The sequence below is a fragment of the Trachurus japonicus genome, chromosome 9, assembly GCF_045865225.1.
Source record: "Trachurus japonicus isolate A0001 chromosome 9, Traja_1.0".
Lineage (NCBI taxonomy): Eukaryota > Metazoa > Chordata > Actinopteri > Carangiformes > Carangidae > Trachurus > Trachurus japonicus.
Genome location: NC_140915.1, coordinates 37,637,921 through 37,659,198, shown reverse-complemented (window position 1 = coordinate 37,659,198; position 21,278 = coordinate 37,637,921). Strand labels below are relative to the sequence as shown.

Genomic DNA, 21,278 nt, shown 5'->3' with positions numbered 1-21,278 from the left:
TGACGACAAAGAGACGAATAAACAACCACAAAGACATGAAAAATGACCTCAAAAGACACACAAAACATGTGACACATGGAGATGGTAGAAAATGTTGAGCAGCAGTAGAAGGACTAATTTTTCCTCTTTGGAAATGCAAAACTTGCACTTGCTTCAGTATTAAGACCCAGTATTGTCCTGACATTATTTCTGCACTGAACTTGCCAGGAGAATGTACACTTTTTCATCGTCCAACACTTTAATAATACATTTTATATAGAAAGCGCCTTTCAAGCCACTCAAGGACACTTTAATTTAAATAAATTAATAAAAAAATAAGTCATAAGTCATCACTTTAGTCATGTTGAACATAAAATATATTTAATGTCCACAGCCCAACACACCTAACGTGAGATCACATGTCCATGCAGTGAATAAGATTTGAATACAATGATTTGAATAAGGGCAGCCGTGTTCACTTATCATTAAGACGTGGTCCGTCATCGTCGGCGTATGGTGCAACGATGAGCAAGTCTACAGGCTGCTGCCAGGGTTGTCTGCACTATGTGTTTGATTATGAAACACCGAAAACTCTGGTTATTCCGAGCATACGGATAGGATTCGCGTTCAGGTTCACTCAGTTCCTGGTGGTGCTGTATGTGGTGGGGTGAGTAGCAAAGACCTCTCAGTGGAGGGGCGTCTTTCTGGGTGGGAATTGTGGCTGTAAAGCTGAACTAGTCAAAAGTAGTAGTAGTTTTTGAGGTGACTTGTGTGAGTGGATTGCATTGTCAAAGTCTAATCCTGCTGTAAATGTGCAGGTACGTGTGTGTGGTGCAGAAAGCGTACCAGGACACTGACTCCGTCATCAGCAGTGTCTCCACCAAAGTGAAAGGTTTCGCCTTAACCAACACATCTGACTCTGACCCCCAACTTTGGGATGTGGCTGATTTCGTTATGCCTCATCATGTAAACACACACACACACACACACACACACACACACACTGCAAAAGTTGTGTTTTACTTCTGTATGCCTTTCAGTGTGTCGCTACCTTGTGACCTTTGTGCTGCTCCTCTAACAGGGTGACCGTTCCTTCTTTGTGATGACAAATATGATTATCACCCCAAAACAAACACATACACGATGTCCTGAGGTGAGACATGGGTGAGGTTTGTCCATTCACAATCTTTACAGTTTTTTTTATTTTTTATTTTTTTTAAGTATATTTTTGGGGCTTTTTTGCCTTTAATTGACAGGACAGTTGAGAGGGTGACAGGAAATGGGAGGCAGAGAGGGGGGGAATGACACGCAGGATAGGGCCGCTTGACGCGGGATTCGAACCGCCCCCTTTACAGTTTAGGTTAATGTGCAATCAGTCTTTCAGGGGTGCAGCTAATGACTAGTTTTATTACTGATTTTATTACTGTTGAATCTGAAAATTACTGCCCCAATCAGGATAATAATTAAACATTTAGTCTAATGCAGAGTCATTTTGTTTCCAGAGTTCAAGGTTACGTCTTTAAATCGCTTGCTTGAATACAGAGCCTATGATTATCATGGGGATGATGTAATCCTCACATTTGGAAAGCTTGAGGCAGTAAATGCTTTGCTAGTCACGCTAGGCTAAACTGTATCAAGAAGACTAGATAGACTGGGGTGAGTTTCATCTCCACTGTGTCCCTGACTCTCTGACTTTTCTTCTCGTGCCATCACTGGGTTGACATTTGTGGTTTGGGGTAAAATGTCGTGACTGTCATAAAGCAGAGTCATTAAGTATGGCAGCCTCATTAGGCCAAGATTTGTCCAGTGCTCTGGTGCGTGTACTGTTCAGTGACCACATACTTGCAAACCAAATGACACCGACGAGTGATCGACTTAAATGGGAACTTGAGGGTTAGGATACAAATGCACCTGTGTTTTTCCAGCTGTAGCAAGTCAACAAAAAAAATGTTACCTTATACACACAGCCAGCAGAGTCACTGTAGCTTTGGATGCTGATTAAAGAGGTTAACAGTGACCATTTCTCCTTCAGCCTCCAACCTCATCAACAACTTGCGTGGACGACTGTGACTGTACTGAAGGATACAATGATCCTCGGGGCAGTGGTAAGCCTTTAAAGGGATGGTTTAACATTTTGGCAAATTGGCCCATTGCCATAATCCCTATAGTTTTAGAAGTAGGTTCGTTACCTTTAATTGTCGGTGCAAGCTATTTTTAGAACGGTGGAGCAGAGCCGCCAGCCACTCAGAGCTACGCTACGGAGGCTAATGGGATTTCTTGGTTTTCATCAAACTCATCAAATACACAATCCAACAACTCCAAAATGCTCTTGTGGACAAGTTGTGACCTGCACATTCACCACGCTATGAGATAATAACCGAACGTTACGAGACAGCTGGCGGCTCTGCTCCACTGTTCTAAATATAGCTTGCACCGACAATGGGCTTTATGCACAGCTCTACTACTTCCTGAAATAAGCCAGCTTGTTTATTTCCTGTCTTACATTATTGGACCAACTGATTAATCCAGGTGTGTCTGACCATTGTTGTGAGGTCAGACACACCTGGATTAATCAATTGGTCCAATAATGTAAGACAGGAAATAAATGAGCTGGCTTATTTCATGTTTCAGCTGTGCATAAAGTTTCAGCTGTGCATAAAGCCCATTAAAGGTAACGAACCTACTGCTAAAACTATAGAGATTATGGCAATGGGCCAATTTGCCAAAATGTTGAACTATCCCTTTAATGTTTCAACTTTAAATGCTAAATATTAGTCAGATGCATTTATATAATACCTCACACCTAACAGCTGCCATCTTTTTTCCACACAGGTGTACAATCAGGACTGTGTGTGAACTATTCTTCAACCGTCCAGACCTGCCAAGTCTACTCATGGTGCCCTCTAGAAGTAGACTCTGACGTGCCTGAGTAAGAAAATATGCAGGGTTATTTTATAATAAGTAAATACAGTATAATTTACTGTATATATGACTTGTCATGTTGTTTCCTTGTCTCACAGAAAAGCCCTTCTGGCTGCAGCAGAGAACTTCACTGTGCTGATCAAAAACAGTGTAACATACCCAAAGTTCAGCTTTAACAAGTTAGTACTATACCTGAAGTATAAGGCCTAGGCTCTTATCAGCACAGTAAAGTATGCAAACATAACCATGTTTCAGTGTGTGCCATTATACCAACTCCATATCTTCTTCCTCTAGAAGAAACATACTTCCCCATGTTAACTCCTCATACCTGAAGAAGTGTCATTTCAACCATACAACCGACCCCGACTGCCCCATATTCCGCCTCAAAGACATCGTCTTAGAGGCTGGAGAGGATTTTCAAGAAATGGCTGTGAAGGTACAACTCCTATCACTCTTAGCTGTCAGACCTAAGGTATTTGATAAGTGATCACAGTGTGTGTTTGTCTTGGCTCAAATACAAGTGTTTTGTACGTGTATGAAGGGTGGCATCATGGGTATTATCATTGACTGGAGCTGTGACCTGGACTGGTGGGCAGGGAAGTGTAACCCCAAGTACAGCTTCCGCAGGCTGGACAACAAAAAGTCAACCAATAACGTGGCCCCTGGATACAACTTCAGGTAAAACAGATTCTGACAGTCACAGTGATATGAATATTCAATATACAGTATATGGATGGAGTCAACAAGACTGAGAGAGTGCACAATACTTTTAGGTTCGCCAAATATTACAAAACCCCAGATGGAGAGGAAACCAGGACCTTAGTCAAAGCGTATGGGATCCGGTTTGACATCATCGTGTTTGGAACAGTGAGGACTGAATTAATATACTATAATATTAATATAATATACTGTATCTTGTGTTGCAACGTCTTGATCCAAGCAAATTTGTTTTCTTAGTATTGACAACACCCTGTGGGTGTTTTCTTTATCTTGCAGGCTGGAAAGTTTAGTATTGTACCAACTATAGTGAACTTGGGTGCAGCATTGTCATTCCTTAGCTTGGTGAGTTAGATATGTTCACTCCTGTAAAAACGGATGGCAGAACTGTTTTGATGACGCACACTATTTGATTGTTTTTAATTATTTCACCACAGGTTCCTATAGTTTCTGACTGGTTCATGTTGACATGCACAAAGAAAAGGGATCTTTATGGCAAACTGAAAAGCACATATGTGAATGACGATGGTGACGGTGAACAAGTGAGTGATTAAACCTCCAGTTTCAGTTTTTACATATTAATCACTGGCAGGAATTCCTGTCAAATACCTCTGTCTGTGAAGATCAGTGATTCATCAGTTTCTTTCTGTATTTATAATACAGGTATCAATGGCCACCAGCTATGGAACTCCATGAGATGCAGCAACATGGGGACATTTTTCTGAACCTGCTCTACATATTTATCTTTAACATTATTTTATTATATAGTTATACATTAAATTGGTTAAATGTGTTATGTTAAACAATCAAATAAACAAAAAAAAGACTATTAAAGGAACACTATGTAGTTTCTCTGCCTTAAAATAATGTTTCTAAACTCATTGTAGTGGTAGAAAAACAGTTAGGATTAATTGTGCCATCACTGCAACCAGAACAGAGTGCTTGTGTATGGGTGAGAGGAGCAGGGAGACTGGGCTGTACCAGGAGCTGTGGTGTACCAGGACCACGGTGGCGCTGAGTTCCTACGCGAACAGGAAAGTTACAGACGGCACAACTCCGCTCAGGCTGCAGTGGCGGCACCATTCATCCTATTAACAGTTTTCTACCACTACAATGAATCTAGAAACATTATTTTAAGGTTGAAAAACTACATAGTGTTTCTTTAAGAAATTATCTCTGGGATTGTGGGTTCGAATCCCACTGCTGCCAAGAATTTCTTCAACTTTGCAATGTAAAACTGGACTCAAATTTCTTGTGTGTCTACATATTTAGTGGATAAAGCAATAAAGCAGACTTTGATTCTGAAACTTCATGGAGATCTTGGAGTTATGTTGACGTTATGTATTGAGTTCAGACAGAAGTGAAGCTACTCTGACGGCACATAGTGACTCAACACCCCACTAAGACATATTACGTTGTTTCTTCCTTTATACTCAATCACCATCTGTAGTAGGCTACAGCATGAGTCACAGACTAGTCTATGGTCACAGACCCACTTTGTCTTTGGACCCACTCCTCCTCCTCCGCGCCGCACGGGGGCAGCACGGCTGTGTGACGTCCCGGCAGCAGAGCTCCTCCGTGGGCTGCTGCCTGCTGCTGCTGCTGCCTGCTAGGAGGAGCAAACAACAGAGAAAGGCAGGGCAGCCTCTCAGATGGAGGCACCGACATAAAACTTGTCAAAATAGAGTTTTAGTAGTTTTATCCTCGTCCTGTTGTGTAGAATAGCTGTTGTATGTCTAGTGTCGGTGTGTGTGGAGCAGCTAAAGCCCTGCTGCTGTGCGAGCAGCGGAGCAGGAAGCAGGCTAACTGCTGCTGTTAGCCCCCAGGCTAAAGTTACAGTGGGGCAGCAGGGCAGCAGCAGGGCAGCAGCCGGGTTGTTGGAGCCAGCCTCGATGAGGACAGCCAGCCCAGCTGTACATGCTGTAAACAAGACTGACCAGCCCGTCTGGGGTTAGCTACTCTGCCCGTCTGGAAGGAAAGACCACAGCAGGATGACAGGTGGGTCAGGTCTTCGCCGGTGTTTACACCACATCCACATCTAATCAACATATCAGTCACAGCTTTTTATAGCAGCGTCGATGTGTACGTGGAAGTTATTTTAAAGTGTATTAATATCAGCACGGGTTTCCTCAGAGGATGCCATCCTGCTGAATGTGCCTGTCATTCGGCAGCTGTACCACTGGGACTGTGGGTTAGCCTGCTCCAGGATGGTCCTCAAGTAAGTGACCAGTATGTTGTTGACACGTTAAATCATGACACGTTCACTCTCAGTGTACTCAGGGAAATGTGTTTAGTAATTCATCATCCCCACAGGTAGTAGATTGTAGATTGTACTGTACTTCCTGACTTTTATAAATGTTACAGGTGTGTCATGGCTACGCCATAGTTAAAGGGATGGTTCAACATTTTGGCAAATTGGCCTATTGCCATATAATTCTTATAGTCATAGAAGTAGGTTCATTACTTTTAATTATCAGTGCATGATGATTTGAGATCAGCGGGGCAGAGACACAAGCTGCTCAGTGAACACAATGGAGGTGAATGGTACAGGTCCGCTGACCCTCATCAAACTCATCAAATACACAATCCAACAACTCCAAAATGCTCTGGTGGACAAGTTGTGAGACCTGCACATTCACCACACTATGAGATAATCATGTATAATTATGTAACATAAAGCAAATACTGGGAACTACTTGCACTTTTGAAATCACTCCACCCAGCAGCCGTGTCTGGAATGTAGTTCCGGCTGCATTTGCCTTGAAAACAACTCTGTCTCGCAATGTTACATTATTATTTCATAGCGTGGTGAATGTGCAGGTCACAACTTGTCCATGAGAGTGTTTTGAAGTTGTTGGACAGTGTATTTGATGAGTTTTGAGGGACAGGGGACCTGTACCATTCATCCCCATTGTGTTAGCTGAGCAGCTCGCGCCTCTGCCCCGCTGATCTCAAAACAACAATTAAAGGTAATGAACCTACCCCTATGACTATAGGGATTATGGTGATGGGCGAATATGCCAAAAATGTTGAACTATCCCTTTAAGCCACAGGGATTCACTTCAATCCTTTACTGTTCATTCTTGCAGATACCTTCACCCAGTCTGCGATGAGGAGTTTCAGAGGGCATGCTGGGATCTGAAGTTGACAGAGAGTGTGTGGACTATTGACCTGGCCTACCTCATGTGCCACCTTGGAATCAGACACTGCTTTTGCACACAGACTCTGGGTGTTGATAAGGGTTTTAAGAATCAGGTACTCTACTGAGTGTGAGCTATTAGTGCTGTTGTAACCTAACCTTAAGTATTTCAGGCCTGTGTGTGTGACTCTGTACTGTCTCTGTGTGGTTTGCAGTCCTTTTATAAGAAGCATTTTGACACAGAAGAGGACAGGGTGAATGAGCTCTTCCTCAAAGCAGAGAGCAAAGGTGTGGTGGTGAGGAAATGGTGAGTTTTTCTGTTAATTATTATTAACTTGGACAGACCAGCTGTTTTTCATTAACACAATGTAAACGTTACATGTGAAATGTGCTTCTCTCCATATATATAGTTCTGTAACCGTTCAGGAAATCCAGTCTCATCTGGAGCAGGGCCACGTTGCCATAGTACTGGTCAACGCTGTCGTCTTGACATGTGAACTGTGCGCCTCGCCTGTCAAATACTGCTGCTTCCTGCCTGTGGGTCAGAAGTGTTTCTGCAGAAAGCCAGAGTACCAAGGTCACTTTGTGGTCGTGTGCGGCTTCAACAGGACCACAGGCTGTATTTTCTACAACAACCCTGCGTATTCTGACAGTGAGTAAGCGCAGGCTGAGTGTGGCGTATGTATTTCAATAAAAACATATAATACAATACAATACAATATAAAATCAACAGGCTTCAAGGAAATAAAATAAAAAACTCCTAAAGCCAATAGACTGTCAAAAGTTACATCTGGACACATTAGGTATAAAGTCTGTCCCTCCTCATGGTATTTTAAGAGATTTTAGACAGAATGATTTCAAACAAATTTGATAATCAGTTAGATAATTTCTGAAGCAAAATGTTAAACACTTGCCATTTCAAGTTTCTCAAATATAAAGATTTACTGTTTGTCTCTTTCATACAGTATGTTTGTTCATTACATAACAATTTGGCTTTTGAACTCATCCCTTGGACTCTGACGACTCTGTACAAAGACATTGTCATTATTTCCAGACAGAATTAACCAATTCATTAAAAAAAATAGTTGTCTTTTAACTTGAAATTAATATAATTATTTGTTACATGAAATTATATTTTAGTCCATTTTCAGCAACAACTTCAAATGAATGATCTTGTTAGCAGCAATGGAGACTGTTTCTAAATGTCTGCATTCAAAACAATGGTTGCGGAAGGTGGAACAAAAGAAATGCTGGTCTATTGGACACATACATTCAGACATCAGCAAGCAAACATCCTCATCATGACAATGCTAATATTACTATGTTTAGCATGTATTATGTTTACCATATTATGTTATCCTAATGTCTGAAATACACCTACACAGTGTCACCAAAGTTTGTAGGATTCGTCATCTGGGAATAATCTAAATTTGTGTGAAAGTTAATGGTTATTCATATTCAGTAGTTAGTAAATGAGATGTTTTTCAGCCGACAGACCAACATTACCATCCATGTGGCCACAGCTGCTAATTATTGAACCACTACAACCATACGACTGTTAGTAACAGGTAATGTGTGTGTTTGTTGTTTCAGGGGTGTGCTGCACCAGCATCAGTAACTTTGAAGAGGCTCGACGGAGCTATGGGACTGATGAGGACATCCTGTTCGTCTTCAAGGAGAGTTGATGGACAGCGATGATGGATGTCGCCGTTCCTGGGCTCATTATTCTATGGACATGTTGCTGTTGCAGGTCTCCAGTCCCGAGGAGCCGTCAGCTGTAGCTGATCTCCTGGACTCTCCTCCCCTGGTGCTAATAAGCCTGACTGCCCACAGGAAAAAGATTGCTAACACATGCTGCAGAATCACAGCTCTCTTATTCCCTTTACCCAGTCAGCACTGCTTGACCTGTGATAGATTAACAACTAGAGGGTTCCAAATCTATTTATTTTTTTTATCTCCTGTTTTGACACGAGCAGATAGGTGAATTAAATTTTATTGTCTTTGTTGAATTTTAATGCCTGTGGTTGCGCACAGATGGAACCTGTTGAAATCTCAGACTTTGAGCAGAGGATTTGAGACTCGTGAAACTACAGTGGATGAAATGTGGAAATCAGAACCTATAATAGAAATTACCAGTAAATAGTATTTGTGTTTTTCAGGGTTAAAGATGACAACAAATGTATTTGTTCCGGTCAGTGTTGAAATCTGAAGGAGTTCATCTGCAGCCACCGCCCTCACCTCCACTTGTCCTTGTAGGAATCCTGCTTACTCACCTGTTGGCCATTTTTTAAAGATGATTCAATCAATAGGGGAAACAGGAGTTGTAGTAGTTGTGCTTTGAGAGTCTCAGGTAATTATTGCCCTCATGTGTGACATGCGCAACAAATGAACAAAACGAGTGCAATGCAATACTCCCATAGTTTCTATGGAACTCAATCTGCCTGCAGAAGAACATGGATCGTGGATGGACTCGCTGAAACATGAATTCACCAGTTTCATTCACTTCACAGGGAAATAAATGGCTCAGCATTTTGTGTCCATGGCAACACATTGGTTAGGTGGATGCATTGTTTGCTTGTTTTGATCATGTGTAAGAACAAAGGTGTAATTTTCTCTGTGGAAAGCAGTGAAGACTTGCTAATTTACACATTGTCACTCACTTTTATTTTTATTTTTGGTATATGTTAAAGTTTTTGCACTACACTTTTCATACCAGACATAATTATGTTATTTAAATTGAAGAATTTACCTTTAAATTACTTTTCTGAATCCATTAAGTGGTCCCTACCTGTTGTGCTTTTTGGTAAGAACAGATTTTAAACCGCAAACTTTATTTTTTCTTAAAACATAGGATTGCATTTATATGTTACGATTAAAGGATTTTAAAACACGCTTCATCTTCAGTTTCACTTTTCTAGCACATCAACTTTAAAGACCCCATGACATGAGAAATGTATTTTTCCAGCTTTAATTCTGTATCTGTGTTAATTGATTGTTTATTTTCCTCTCAATACATACCACATTGATGTAAAAAAAAAAACAATAAGAAAACATTCAAATCATTACAGCTAAAAGAAAAGACAAAGTGAAAATAGACAGCATAATGATAAACTGAAAACATTAATGTGTAATTTAATTCATTTAATTGATATTTGCATAATAAAAAAAAAACAGTAAGTCAAGACATAATTCTTTTATATATCTCTATCGGTTAAATAGTTGATGTGTCTTAGTTAACCTTAAACTATTGACAGTTGAAAACTATTTTATAGTCACATTATTCTAGTAATATTACAGTTTTAGTCACTTTTGTTTTGCACAGGGCAAAGTGCTGACATGTACTGCTGCTGTCTTGAGCACCGAGAAACATGGCTTCTTTTTGATTTATTTGCATTTATGAATGTGAGATTTGGCAAGAACTTAGTAAGTTCATGATGAGGAAACAATGCATTATTTTTGTCACAACAGCCCAATATTAAATTTCTGTAGTAAAGAACAAAGTCAGAGAGGACATTGTTAACATAAAGGAGTGGTGTTTTTCCAAAGTATACGTCTGAATCCACAAAACGAAAAAAAAAAAAATCCATTATTATTTTTTTTATTTTTTTATTCAGAACTTTGTTTCACAATACAAAAACAGTTTATATTATACGCCAGGGGGAATTTATAAGTTTACAAAAAATGTTTCAAGTTTTCATATATTGATAGTCTTAATCGCTTTCTGGTTGTTTGAAAATTTGATGGAGGTTATGTATTGCTTGAGCTCACCGTTAAAAGCAGTAAAGGAAGGGTTTTTTTTAATGAACTTACATTTGTGAATATGAAATTTTGCCATTAAAATAATAAGGTTGATAATAAAAGTTATGTTAGCTTTTTCCTTGTCTTTTTTTTTCAGGTCAGGGAGCCCAGAAATCCATGTATTTTCTCTTCCAGTCTGAAGTTTGATGACTCATCCTGTACTAGCGGGCGGGTCCGTCTGCATCATCCAATCAGAATCAACTGTTCTATTGTTTACGTCGCCTCCCTCACCCTGACAACCAACCATGGCAACCACCTCCATGCTGCAGCTGCTAGCCTGTCGCTCTGGCCTGTGACAGACGATGGGCCGACGCTGTATTTTCGGCTGTGCGAACTCCCGTAATCTTTATCCATTTCCTCTCGAGCCGTTGTTAAGGAAACAATGGCTGCAGTTCGCTCATTTTGAAGAAGGAGGACTCTGTATGAACTCCCGCTTATGTGACCGACATTTTTCTGAGGAGTTCTTCACAAATGTTAAAATGTACACCGCAGGACTGGCTAGCTACCTGAAGCTGTCGGAGAATGCGGTCCCTTCTCTGTACACCGTCGGCGCAGCATCTCCTCCAGTAAAGGTACAGTACGCGCACATTTTCATCAACATGTACCTGCTCACGAACCGGAGGATAATTTGCCATTCACATTTTAGCCCGCTACCAGAGATGTTGGCTGTCAGTGTGAGATAGTGAAGAGCACCGTGGTCCAAGTGAAGCGGCCTGAGACACACTTGAAGAATAAAGGTACAGGAGACTCTGGCTGTGTTTAACTGTGTTGTCCCTCCCTCATGTTAACCGGTTTGTATTGGTTTTTGTTTTTTTGTCAATTAGCAACCCAAGTCCGCCCTTTGACAAAGACTGCGTCCTCGTGCACGTCACATCTGGATGGTGGTGATGTTGATGTGCAGCTGTTCACATCCACGTCCGTGAAAAGGAGAAGGAGTGAAGCAGCCGAGGATGCTGCTGTCACTCACAGTCCAGTGGAGACGGAGATGAAGTCTGACTCCACGTAGGAGCCGCTGGACCCCCCAGGATACAACGGACACACAGAGTTGTTGAAGGTAATACCTACAGTATGAGCTCCCTTTACCGTGTTTATTTTATTAGATTAAAGTTAAATTTATTGCCCCGATGGAAAATTGTCATGGATACATACACCACACATCTTGCGTCCCATGACGTCCAAAGTTTCACATAAATAATAACAAAATACAAAAAAACATACATTTACAGAACATTTATGCTTTCTGTAAATGTATGTTTTTTGTATTTTGTTATTATTTATGTGAAACTTTGGACGTCATGGGACGCAAGACAAATTTCAGAGTGATCTGATAATAAAGTATAATCTAATCTAATCTAATCTAACCACACTGGCTGAAAGAAAAATAAAATCAATCAATCAATCAATCAATCAATCAATAAGAACAATGTCAACAGTACAAAACTGTCCCTGGCCACAATCACCAGGCATTGTGACCTGGCCTCGTTAACCCAGACTGCTTGATTTTCATAAAATCAAGAATATATCTGTTCATATTGTTTGTTTTCTTACATGTCCAGTATTCCACTATACACAGCAAAGAGTTATTATGAAAGGAATAAAATCACAGCTGTATCCTGTTCTTTGAATGCCATCTGAATGATCCTTTTATGAGTCAGTGCTCCTACATTTAAAGTTTAAGTGTCCACTGGTTTGTTCATATTTCCTTAAGTGTAAAACAAAAAATCTTCACAGAAAATGATAAGAACTTTATCATTTATGAAACTAACCTGATGACAATTCCCCATATAAAATCTCATAATTAAATGCTGAGCAAATTAAATCCAATGGTGTGATAACTTTTTCCTTATTTGGCCAACACTGTCTTTAATATTGTCATTTAAATCAGTGATTATATCAACATTCCTCTGCTGGTGCGTCCTCGGCAAAAACAAAAGGTTCACCTTGAAAACTCAACATTTACAAAAGGACAAAATATTTTTCCTCTCACTGATAAAAAGTTTAGTAACAACAAAGCCAACACAGCCACACTCAGTTCAGTCCACTCAAAGCCTTTGCTGTTAAGTGCCGGTAACATAATGGCTTTGTGGAATTACATTGCTATTGTCCTACTGTTACACTGCAGCATTTATTCAGTATACTCAATGCTCTGTCAACAACTTCAGATAACTTTAAATTCAGCTGCACGTGACTCAGGATTTCATGTTTGACAAGTTATCAATAATAAAATCAAGCTGACTCAGAATCAAATGAACAGGAGCCTTGTTTGACTTTGGATGTAGTTTTATGAGATGTAACAGTGAAGATGCATCAGTCTGACAGATTTTAAGTGTGTGGGTAAATCTGTGGCTTGTTCTCCGTCCTCTACTCCTTCACTATGTTGGGTTTAAAGTCAGGGTGAACAGCTTTGGTCAGTTCCTCTGCGTACTCTGCGTACCTCCCAGTCATCTGCAAAGTAAAGCACAGTCGGTCATCACAGCAGAACGTCTGCATCCAGTCATGAGTTTGGCTTTGTTAGTGGTGGTGCACTGCAGACTAGAGTAAATAACTGTGTTGCTCTACTGTACATAAGCACTGAGCTCTGAGGTACATTTGCTTTACTTGAGGTTTATCTTCTGACCTCCCTGTGAACCTTTACTTCATTTCATTACACTGTGCATTTGACTCCACCTTTCCAGATATAATTACTTTATAATATGGCTTATATAAAAGCAAATGTACAGATCAAACGTCTCAACAACATATATTATTCTAGCTAGGGATGCACGATAACTATTTTTTGAGACCAACGCTAATAACCAATAACATACCTGGAGATAAGAAAGTCTAGTCAGCAAAAGTTGACCTAAGATACAGTATATCATGACATCAATACTATAAACAAAACCAAAAACAGTTTTGACTCTTTAAATGAAGATATTCTATTAGCCAGCCTTTAAAGGGATAGTTCACCCTAGAATGATATTTCGCTCATTATCTACTCACCCTCATGTTGACTAAGGGCTGGAAGAATTTTCAGAGTCCACCGTCCCTTCTCTGAGTTACAGGGGGTCTTGGTGTAGCAGTGCATTTCAATGCAACGGTTGCAAAGGGACACCAGAGCTCTTCGTAAAAAAACACACACAAAAAAACATCCAAATACCTCCATGATGCTCGTATGTAATGTCCGTCTTGTGCTGAAGCCCCAAATTGCGTAATTGTCCCGAAAAAAATTAAATAAGTCTATATTTTAAGCTTGTTTGTAGCGGAAGCTTCTCGAAGCTCCTCTTCCTGGTCCGTCCAAATCTCGCGTGATTTGCGCTGGCGTCAGTGCGGTTACTGCGAATCACGCGAGATTTGGACGGACCAGGAAGAGGAGCTTCGAGAAGCTTCCGCTACAAACAAGCTTAAAATATAGACTTATTTAATTTTTTTCGGGACAATTACGCAATTTGGGGCTTCAGCACAAGACGGACATTACATACGAGCAGCATGGAGGTATTTGGATGTTTTTTTGTGTGTGTTTTTTTACGAAGAGCTCTGGTGTCCCTTTGCAACCGTGGCATTGAAATGCACTGCTACGCTAAGACCCCCTGTAACTCAGAGAAGGGACGGTGGACTCTGAAAATTCTTCCAGCCCTTAGTCAACATGAGGGTGAGTAGATAATGAGCGAAATATCATTCTAGGGTGAACTATCCCTTTAAAACATTTGCTAAAAAATATCGAACAAAACTATAAGAATAAAGAATAGATAGATAGATAGATAGATAGATAGATAGATAGATAGATAGATAGATAGATAGATAGATAGATAGATAGATAGATAGATAGATAGATAGATAGATATATGTCTGACACATGTTAGATTCAAGCATTTCTATGTTAAAAAAAAATTGATAAGTGCATTTCAAAATAACAAAAAAAAGCTGAAATTATTGAATGATGAATGAGTAATATTTATGAAACCTGCTGCAGCTTTTCAAAAGTTTGAAGAATTTGCTGAATCTACCTTAAAACTCCACTTGTCACTGATCTGTCTGTTCAGGTTGAGGTCCATTTCTACCACCAGGAGTCCATCGCGGACCCTGGACAGGCCCGGGGTCCGGCTGCCGTCGGGACCCGCCACATAACTGGACCCATAGAAGTGTCCGAAGTCGTGGTGAGCTGCAAAAGTCAGGACAGAAGTCTGTAACTGTTTCTCAAGCTGGGTCACAGTCACTGTGGGACCAAAGCTAGCTGACTGAACCGAGTGGAAAAAGACTGACAAAATGTAAACAAACAGTTTATTAAGGCTGGAGTGATAGACAGGACTTTCAACCAAAAATAAATTGTGAAACATCTCAATATGTATTATTTTAGGTCACAGAAATCAGACTGTTCTCATGAATTAAGGAGAATGTATTTGTTACATTAAAAAGTCACACATTTATTAATTTATTCCTGGTTTATTACTTTTATTTTTAAAATTATTTGACTTTTTATTACATGCACTGCACAAAACATCTCACATGGGTGAGGTAATACTAGAAATACTTTAAATTACACTACAGCCACATTTAAATGGTATGAAAACATGTTTCTGTATTAAATCTCTTACCTTTTTTTCCATCACCAGATGTGAACTCACTTTTGAAATTCTCCTGAATGAAGCAGAAGAATACAAAGACATTTTTACACACTTTCCCCTTCTGTGAATGAATTAGAGCCACATGATGTATGATTACAGACAGATTGTGGTTGACTTACCGTCCCAACACGGTTGATTGCACAAGTGAAACAGTGGTTAGCTATAGCAGCATTCCTGGCCTCTATCGACCACATGGGCTCACTGCAGTAGAGAACAATAATCATACACTGCCCGTCCAAAAAAAAAAGTCACACACTCCAATATTTGCCGCCTTTAGCTTTGATTACCTCATGCATTTGCTTTGGCATCGTTTCAATAAGCTTCTGCAATGTCACAACATTTATTTCCGTCCAGAGTTGCATTAATTTTCAAAGATTGTCAACGGGGTTCAGGTCTGGACTCTGTGGTCACATTGGACCACATTTCTTTCTTGAAGATGATGGTTCCCCACTCTCCTTCCAGTTTGTAATAATGCGTTGGACAGTTCTTAACCCAATTTTAGTCTCAGAAATCTCCTTAGATGTTTTATTTGGTTGATGCCAATAATTTGACCCTGACAGATTATCTTTTCCACAACCACAGGATGTTGTTCAAGAAATGAGACTGTATAAGTTAAGGTTAAATAAGTTGCCAGCTGAAACATAATCATCCATGCAGTAATTATCCAATGGGAGGCTCTGACCTATTAGCTTAGTTAAATCCAAGTGGTGACTGGCAATGTATGACAAAAGAAATGCAATATATAAAAACAATAGATGATAATAACAATCCCCTGAGGCCATGGACCCCTGCTGCAGGTTCTCTGGGTAATTTGATTTATCTGAAATTTGATTAATTTAAAGTTTTAATCTAAAATACCACATTTAGTGTCACAAAGAGGAGCCTGTACCCAGACCCCGCTATAACAAGGTCCCTAAAGTCGACCTCACATGATAAATATTCACTAATTAATTCATCTTTATAGAGATGAGACTGTGGCTGCATGTGAATGTTGTGCTCAGTGCACACATAAGTGTATGGGGTAAATATTGTTGGGCAGGGTAATACTGTATATCCAAGCGGATTTAACATTTAAAAGCTAAGTTTGACTCTCTGAAATTAACATTGTAGATATCAACAACGTCTTTCTGACTAGTTGTAATTACATTTTGAATAGTTGGATTTTTCATTCAAGAACATTTCAGGTATCCGCAACTATGTTCTTCCTAGGACAAATGAAATCACTTGCCATTCATATGAATGGGGTTTGTCCTTACAGATATCTACAATTCAGTTGCAAATATCCGCTATGTGAATTATGGATATCTATAACTGAATTATGACTATTCCTAATTCCAGTTTGAGATATCTACAACGTCATTTTGCCTAGTCAAAACTTAATTTCAGATATCTGAAAAGGGACATATCATTATAATTGAGGTGAATTAAGCAATATCACACGAGAGGGAGTGCTGTTGTACTGTATATCAGCACGGCTGTGATTCGGTCGTAGGCACGAGGCCGCAGGCCGAGTGCCGCAGATAATCACACCGTGCTGTGTTGTTCAGGTCCGTGGGGAGCGTGGCTCTGACTTAGCTCCTGTCCACTGCTGAACAGCAGAGTGATAATGTCCGTAAAAAGTCGCAGTGCTGTTATACTGTATATCAGCACTCATGGAACGTCTCTTTTCCAATCAAATTGCTCGGTTGGGACCGGTCGGAACTAACTGTTGTATAATTAAAGATATCTTGAACTGGAATTATGACTAGTCAGAATCAAATTGTAGATATCTCAAACTGGAATTAGGAATAGTCATAACTCAGTAACACATATCCGTAATTCACATAGCGGATATCTGCAACTGAATTGTAGATATCTGTAATGACAAACCTGATACACATGAATGGCAAAAGTCATTTGTCCTCGGAAGAATGTAGTTGCGGATATCTAAATTGTAATTTTTGAACTGAATTACAGATATCTGCAACACATATCCAGTCTGGTTTTTAAATGTTCAAATGGCTTGCCATAATGACTCTATGTAATCCCTTACCTGAGGGCTCCAACAGTAGCTGAGGGGTTGAAGATGATCTCGGCTCCATTCATACTGTACATGAACCAGTTGAGAGGGTGATGGCGCCCGTAGCAGATATTCACTGCTATCTTCCCAAACTGCGTCTGGAACACCGTGTGGCCGCTGTCACCCTCCATGTAATATGTCGACTGGGAGTCAAGACAACACAGTCAGCTGGGCAGTTTTAGTCTAATCCTGCGCATCACAGAGTCTGACGGCCGACATCGTCCACTCACCTCATTAAAGTCTCCGACCCGGGGAATATGGTTCTTCCTGCTCTTCCCCAGCACGTTTCCAGAGTTGGAGATCACCACTGCCGTGTTCCACAGAGTGTCGTGCAGCTGCTCCCGCTCCAGAATGGGGGAAACAACTACCATGTTGTATTTCTTGGCCAGCTAATAATAACAACAGAATCACAGTGTTTATGAGACTTATGAGTCCTGCAGCGAATCATATCTGTGTCTCTGTGGCAGTTGTGGCAGTTTCACCTCTTGGCAGAAGCGTGTGGTGTTTCCCTCCTCTGCAGACTCTGCAAACTCCGTCCATGGCTCTTTTTCTCGGGTGCAGAAAGCAAACGGCATGGCTGCAAGAAAGAAAAAAAAGTCTGCTGGTCTTTTTTTTTTTTACTGGGATCATTTGATTTATAATATTATTTCACTGTTGTAACTAGGGATGTAACGATTACTTGTTTTCACAATTAATCGTGGTATTAAACGGCACAATTATTAAATCGTAAAGATTCCTAAATACCGTTACTTTCACAAAAAATGTATGTTGGAACCATATTGGCAGATGTGCACAAAAATAAAGGTTAATGCACAGATACTGGTCCATTTAACTAACGTAACATTGAATTGGTAGGAATTTAAATGTTAGCATGTCATATTTAATAAAAAAAAAAAGCAAAACAAAACAAAAAACGATTAAAATAAACGCAAACATTTGGTATAGATAACAATTCATGACCTGAATATTTCAAACATTTCCCCTGGGGATTAAGAATTGGTCATATATTAATAGATACTTGAAATATTTTGTGTAAACAATGAGTAATGTAGTTATGTTTTGACTATATTTGATTTTACACATTCATAGTGTTGTGAAATTAATTAATGCAGAATAATCGTGAAAATCGTAGCACCGTAATTATTTCTCTGACAATAATCGTACCAAGAACATTTCTAATGGTGACATCCCTAGTTGTAACTGACTCATAACGACACTCACTCCAGGTCTCCTGGAAACAGACGATGTTGACACCGCACATGGCCGCTACCTCCACCATCTCACCGATCCGGCTGTGCATGGCGTTGACCTGCGGAGGGAACGTGCACCTCAAGAAATCTGTTCTATCAAACCACTCACAGCATCATCATCATCATCATCACCACCATGCCTCGGACCCACCTGGTCCAGGATGGGGGCGTCAGTCGGCAGAACAACGTGGTTCTGGATGAGTCCCACCCGGGTCCTCCTGGGCGGCCTCAGCTGTTCCTGCGTGGCTTCAAACCTGTACCCCTGTAGCTCAAAGTCCCGCTCAGAGGCGGCTTCCACAGCGCACGACGGGAGGTCCAACTTCCTGTTAAAGGGATAGTTCCTGTTTAAGGGATTCGCCCATTGGTGTCCATGGTGTGGACCTAATCTCTCAGAATAAACAGTAAATGTAGAACTACAACCAAACAAAAAACTAAACTAAAATGTATATTTTTAGCATTAAAGGGATAGTTCAACATTTTGGCAAATTGGCCCATTGCCTTAATCCCTATAGTTTTAGGAGTATGGTCGTTAACTTTAATTGTCGGTGCAAGCTATTTTTAGGACGGTGGAGCAGAGCCGCGAGCTGCTCAGAGCTACGCTACGGAGGCTCATGGGATTTCTTGGTTTCCTTCATCACACTCATCAAATACACAATCCAACAACTCCAAAACCTTGTTGTGACCTGCACATTCACCACGCTATGGGATAATAACGGAATGTTACGAGACACCCACAATTAAAGGAGAAGTAAGCGATCCGGTCGTTTTGGCTAACTTCTTGTCAGCCGATGGAGTTATCAGCCCCCGCCCTCGTCATGGATCTATTGGTCCTCGTCCCTACATCACCACATTCACGCGCATCCCTTGGCTGCACACACAGAGAGGACCGCCCCTTTATGCCGTTCTCTCTCCTCATTGGATAAAGGTTGTAGGATACAAGGAAAGTTTTCTCCTCAGCTTACAGCAGAGCAGAGTGACTGACAGACCCGTGTTTCGGACCAAACACTCTATGTAAGTGATTGCTGTCGGAAGATATAACTATTTAAGACTTATATTAAAGCAGATAACAGCGGCACGGCCGTTTCGGCTAATGCTGTGTTCAAGGCAGGCTTTTGAAACCGTAAGTTACAGCTTCAAGTCACAACTACGACTTGGTAGCGTTCCAGGTAACCCGTAGCTCGTGTTTTTACCGTCCTGTTGTCTGTGAAAGTTCCCTATAACGGCCACTCGTAACTTCCGACCCGTGAACTCGTACCAGATCGAACTGGTATGACTTCACAGGAAGGAAAAACACAAAGTACGAGTTTCCTTGAACGCACCATGAGTTAGCAGCCCCCGCCTTTGTCAGGCATCAATTGGTCCTCGTGCTACGTCACCACATTCACGCGCATCCCTTGGCTGCACACACAGCCCTTCATGCCGTTCTCTCCCCTCGACTCGTGTTTAGGCTGAAATACTTCATGTAAGTGATTGCTGACGGAAAATAGGACTATTTAGGACTTATATTAACAAAAACATTCCACTGATATCTGCTTTAACACATATTCCGCTTACTTCTGCTTTAAAGGTAACGAACCTACTTCTAAAACTATAGGGATTATGGCAATGGGCCAATTTGCCAAAAGGTTGAACTATCCCTTTAACAGAGGAGATGGACGGAGGATGTAACACCAGGTTTCTAGTAATAACCTAGCTGTGTCTCTGGCTCTAGAGAAGTAAGAAAAGCCTTTGACTCCTTGGAGCAGAAACCTGCAGCAGCTCTGTTGATAATCAACCAGCTCAGCTCTTTGTCACAGTTAGTGAACTGAGTATCTCTGGGTTTTGTGTTGTTAGATTGAAAATCAGCAAACAGGCTTTTTGAATAATAAATGATATCATACTGACAAAATGTAATTGATAAAGACAATACTGTGCAGATAAGTTGCTAAATGTTGAAATTGTGCACACTGCACAGGCCGGTCTGAACATGCTATGTGCATGTATGAAGTTTTGGACTCGGACTGAGGCTCTGACCAGGTGAAAGGTTGTGTGTGTTGTACAGTCCAGCTCTGACAACAGACCAAAGTCCACTCAACAGAATAATAATTTACCCAGGACAAATTGAGCAGGAAAAACTGATATTATATAGAAATAACCCGTTTAAGTCTGGTTCACTACAATCACTACTCACTTGGTCTCATTCCCGTATAAGATGCGTCTGACCTCGGAGAGCTGCGGCTCCGGCAGGTGATCCTCCAGACTCTTCTCCACTGACTCCAACTCACACGCCGACATCTCTGCGGTGTTTCCCCCCGGGGTCGACAACAGCAGCACAGACCGCTCTCTCTTTATCTGCTCCGCTCCTTATATAACCCACGGTCACGGTGCTTTCACCTCCCGTGACGCCTACTTCAGGCTTTGGGGAAACTAAAGCCGCCTTTTGCGGAAGTTGGACATTAAAACGCAGCCAGGGTTCACCACAAGTAGGATTCACACGACACAATTGAAAGTGATTTTTTTTTCAACAACAACAAAAGAAAATAGAAACAGAAGAAGAAGCTTTCCGTTATTATCAAATATCAAAAGCTGATCATGTTAAATATTCTGGAAAGTCCAGAGGTGGGCGTTGCCTGGGCGCCACGTGCAGGGCAGAGCGATATCGCTCTGTTATATCTATCGCTCTGGTGCTGGGGACAGTCACTCTGTCCTGTGGTCTGTTGCAGAGCAGCTGGACCAAGGAGGTTTGCACAAGTGTCCCAGGCTGAACTAACCACAGGCGGTCTTCAGTTGAAGGGTCACTCACAGCAAAGAGTCTGAATACTCATGTCATA

At 40.9% G+C, this 21,278-nt stretch overlaps 3 protein-coding genes and 1 long non-coding RNA gene across 5 annotated transcripts; 3 read left to right on the top strand and 1 right to left on the bottom strand.

The window, feature by feature from the left end:
• Window positions 1-486: 486 nt before the first annotated feature.
• p2rx4b (purinergic receptor P2X, ligand-gated ion channel, 4b) lies at window positions 487-4,344 on the top strand. Of its 2 annotated transcripts, XM_085788232.1 has the most exons (12): window positions 487-646; window positions 798-945; window positions 1,061-1,132; window positions 2,012-2,084; window positions 2,812-2,908; window positions 3,000-3,080; window positions 3,196-3,337; window positions 3,443-3,579; window positions 3,675-3,768; window positions 3,898-3,963; window positions 4,056-4,160; window positions 4,282-4,344. In XM_085788232.1, exons 1-12 carry the CDS (start codon window positions 504-506, stop codon window positions 4,312-4,314), a joined length of 1,191 nt encoding a protein of 396 aa, XP_085644358.1. In that variant the 5' UTR covers window positions 487-503; the 3' UTR covers window positions 4,315-4,344. The 2 variants fall into 2 exon arrangements, with proteins under 2 accessions (XP_085644358.1, XP_085644359.1); XM_085788233.1 differs by lacking the exon at window positions 4,282-4,344 and having other exon boundaries at window positions 4,056-4,172.
• Window positions 4,345-5,233: 889 nt separating this feature from the next.
• gucd1 (guanylyl cyclase domain containing 1) lies at window positions 5,234-9,652 on the top strand. Its single transcript, XM_085787747.1, has 6 exons — window positions 5,234-5,616; window positions 5,752-5,836; window positions 6,708-6,873; window positions 6,973-7,064; window positions 7,168-7,409; window positions 8,351-9,652. The coding sequence occupies exons 1-6, from the start codon at window positions 5,610-5,612 to the stop codon at window positions 8,440-8,442; spliced, it is 684 nt and encodes a 227-aa protein (XP_085643873.1). The 5' UTR covers window positions 5,234-5,609; the 3' UTR covers window positions 8,443-9,652.
• A 1,194-nt stretch (window positions 9,653-10,846) lies between these two features.
• Window positions 10,847-11,534, top strand: LOC146982166 (uncharacterized). Its single transcript, XR_015036662.1, has 3 exons — window positions 10,847-11,127; window positions 11,202-11,292; window positions 11,380-11,534. It is a non-coding gene; the product is annotated as an uncharacterized LOC146982166 (long non-coding RNA).
• Window positions 11,535-12,814: 1,280 nt separating this feature from the next.
• On the bottom strand, window positions 12,815-21,183 carry upb1 (ureidopropionase, beta). The gene is made up of 10 exons (XM_085787746.1): window positions 20,639-21,183; window positions 18,620-18,791; window positions 18,440-18,527; window positions 17,701-17,795; window positions 17,449-17,607; window positions 17,192-17,361; window positions 15,279-15,360; window positions 15,130-15,172; window positions 14,542-14,696; window positions 12,815-13,000 (listed from the first exon to the last, which is right to left on the bottom strand). Exons 1-10 carry the CDS (start codon window positions 20,740-20,742, stop codon window positions 12,917-12,919), a joined length of 1,152 nt encoding a protein of 383 aa, XP_085643872.1. The 5' UTR covers window positions 20,743-21,183; the 3' UTR covers window positions 12,815-12,916.
• Window positions 21,184-21,278: the final 95 nt, after the last annotated feature.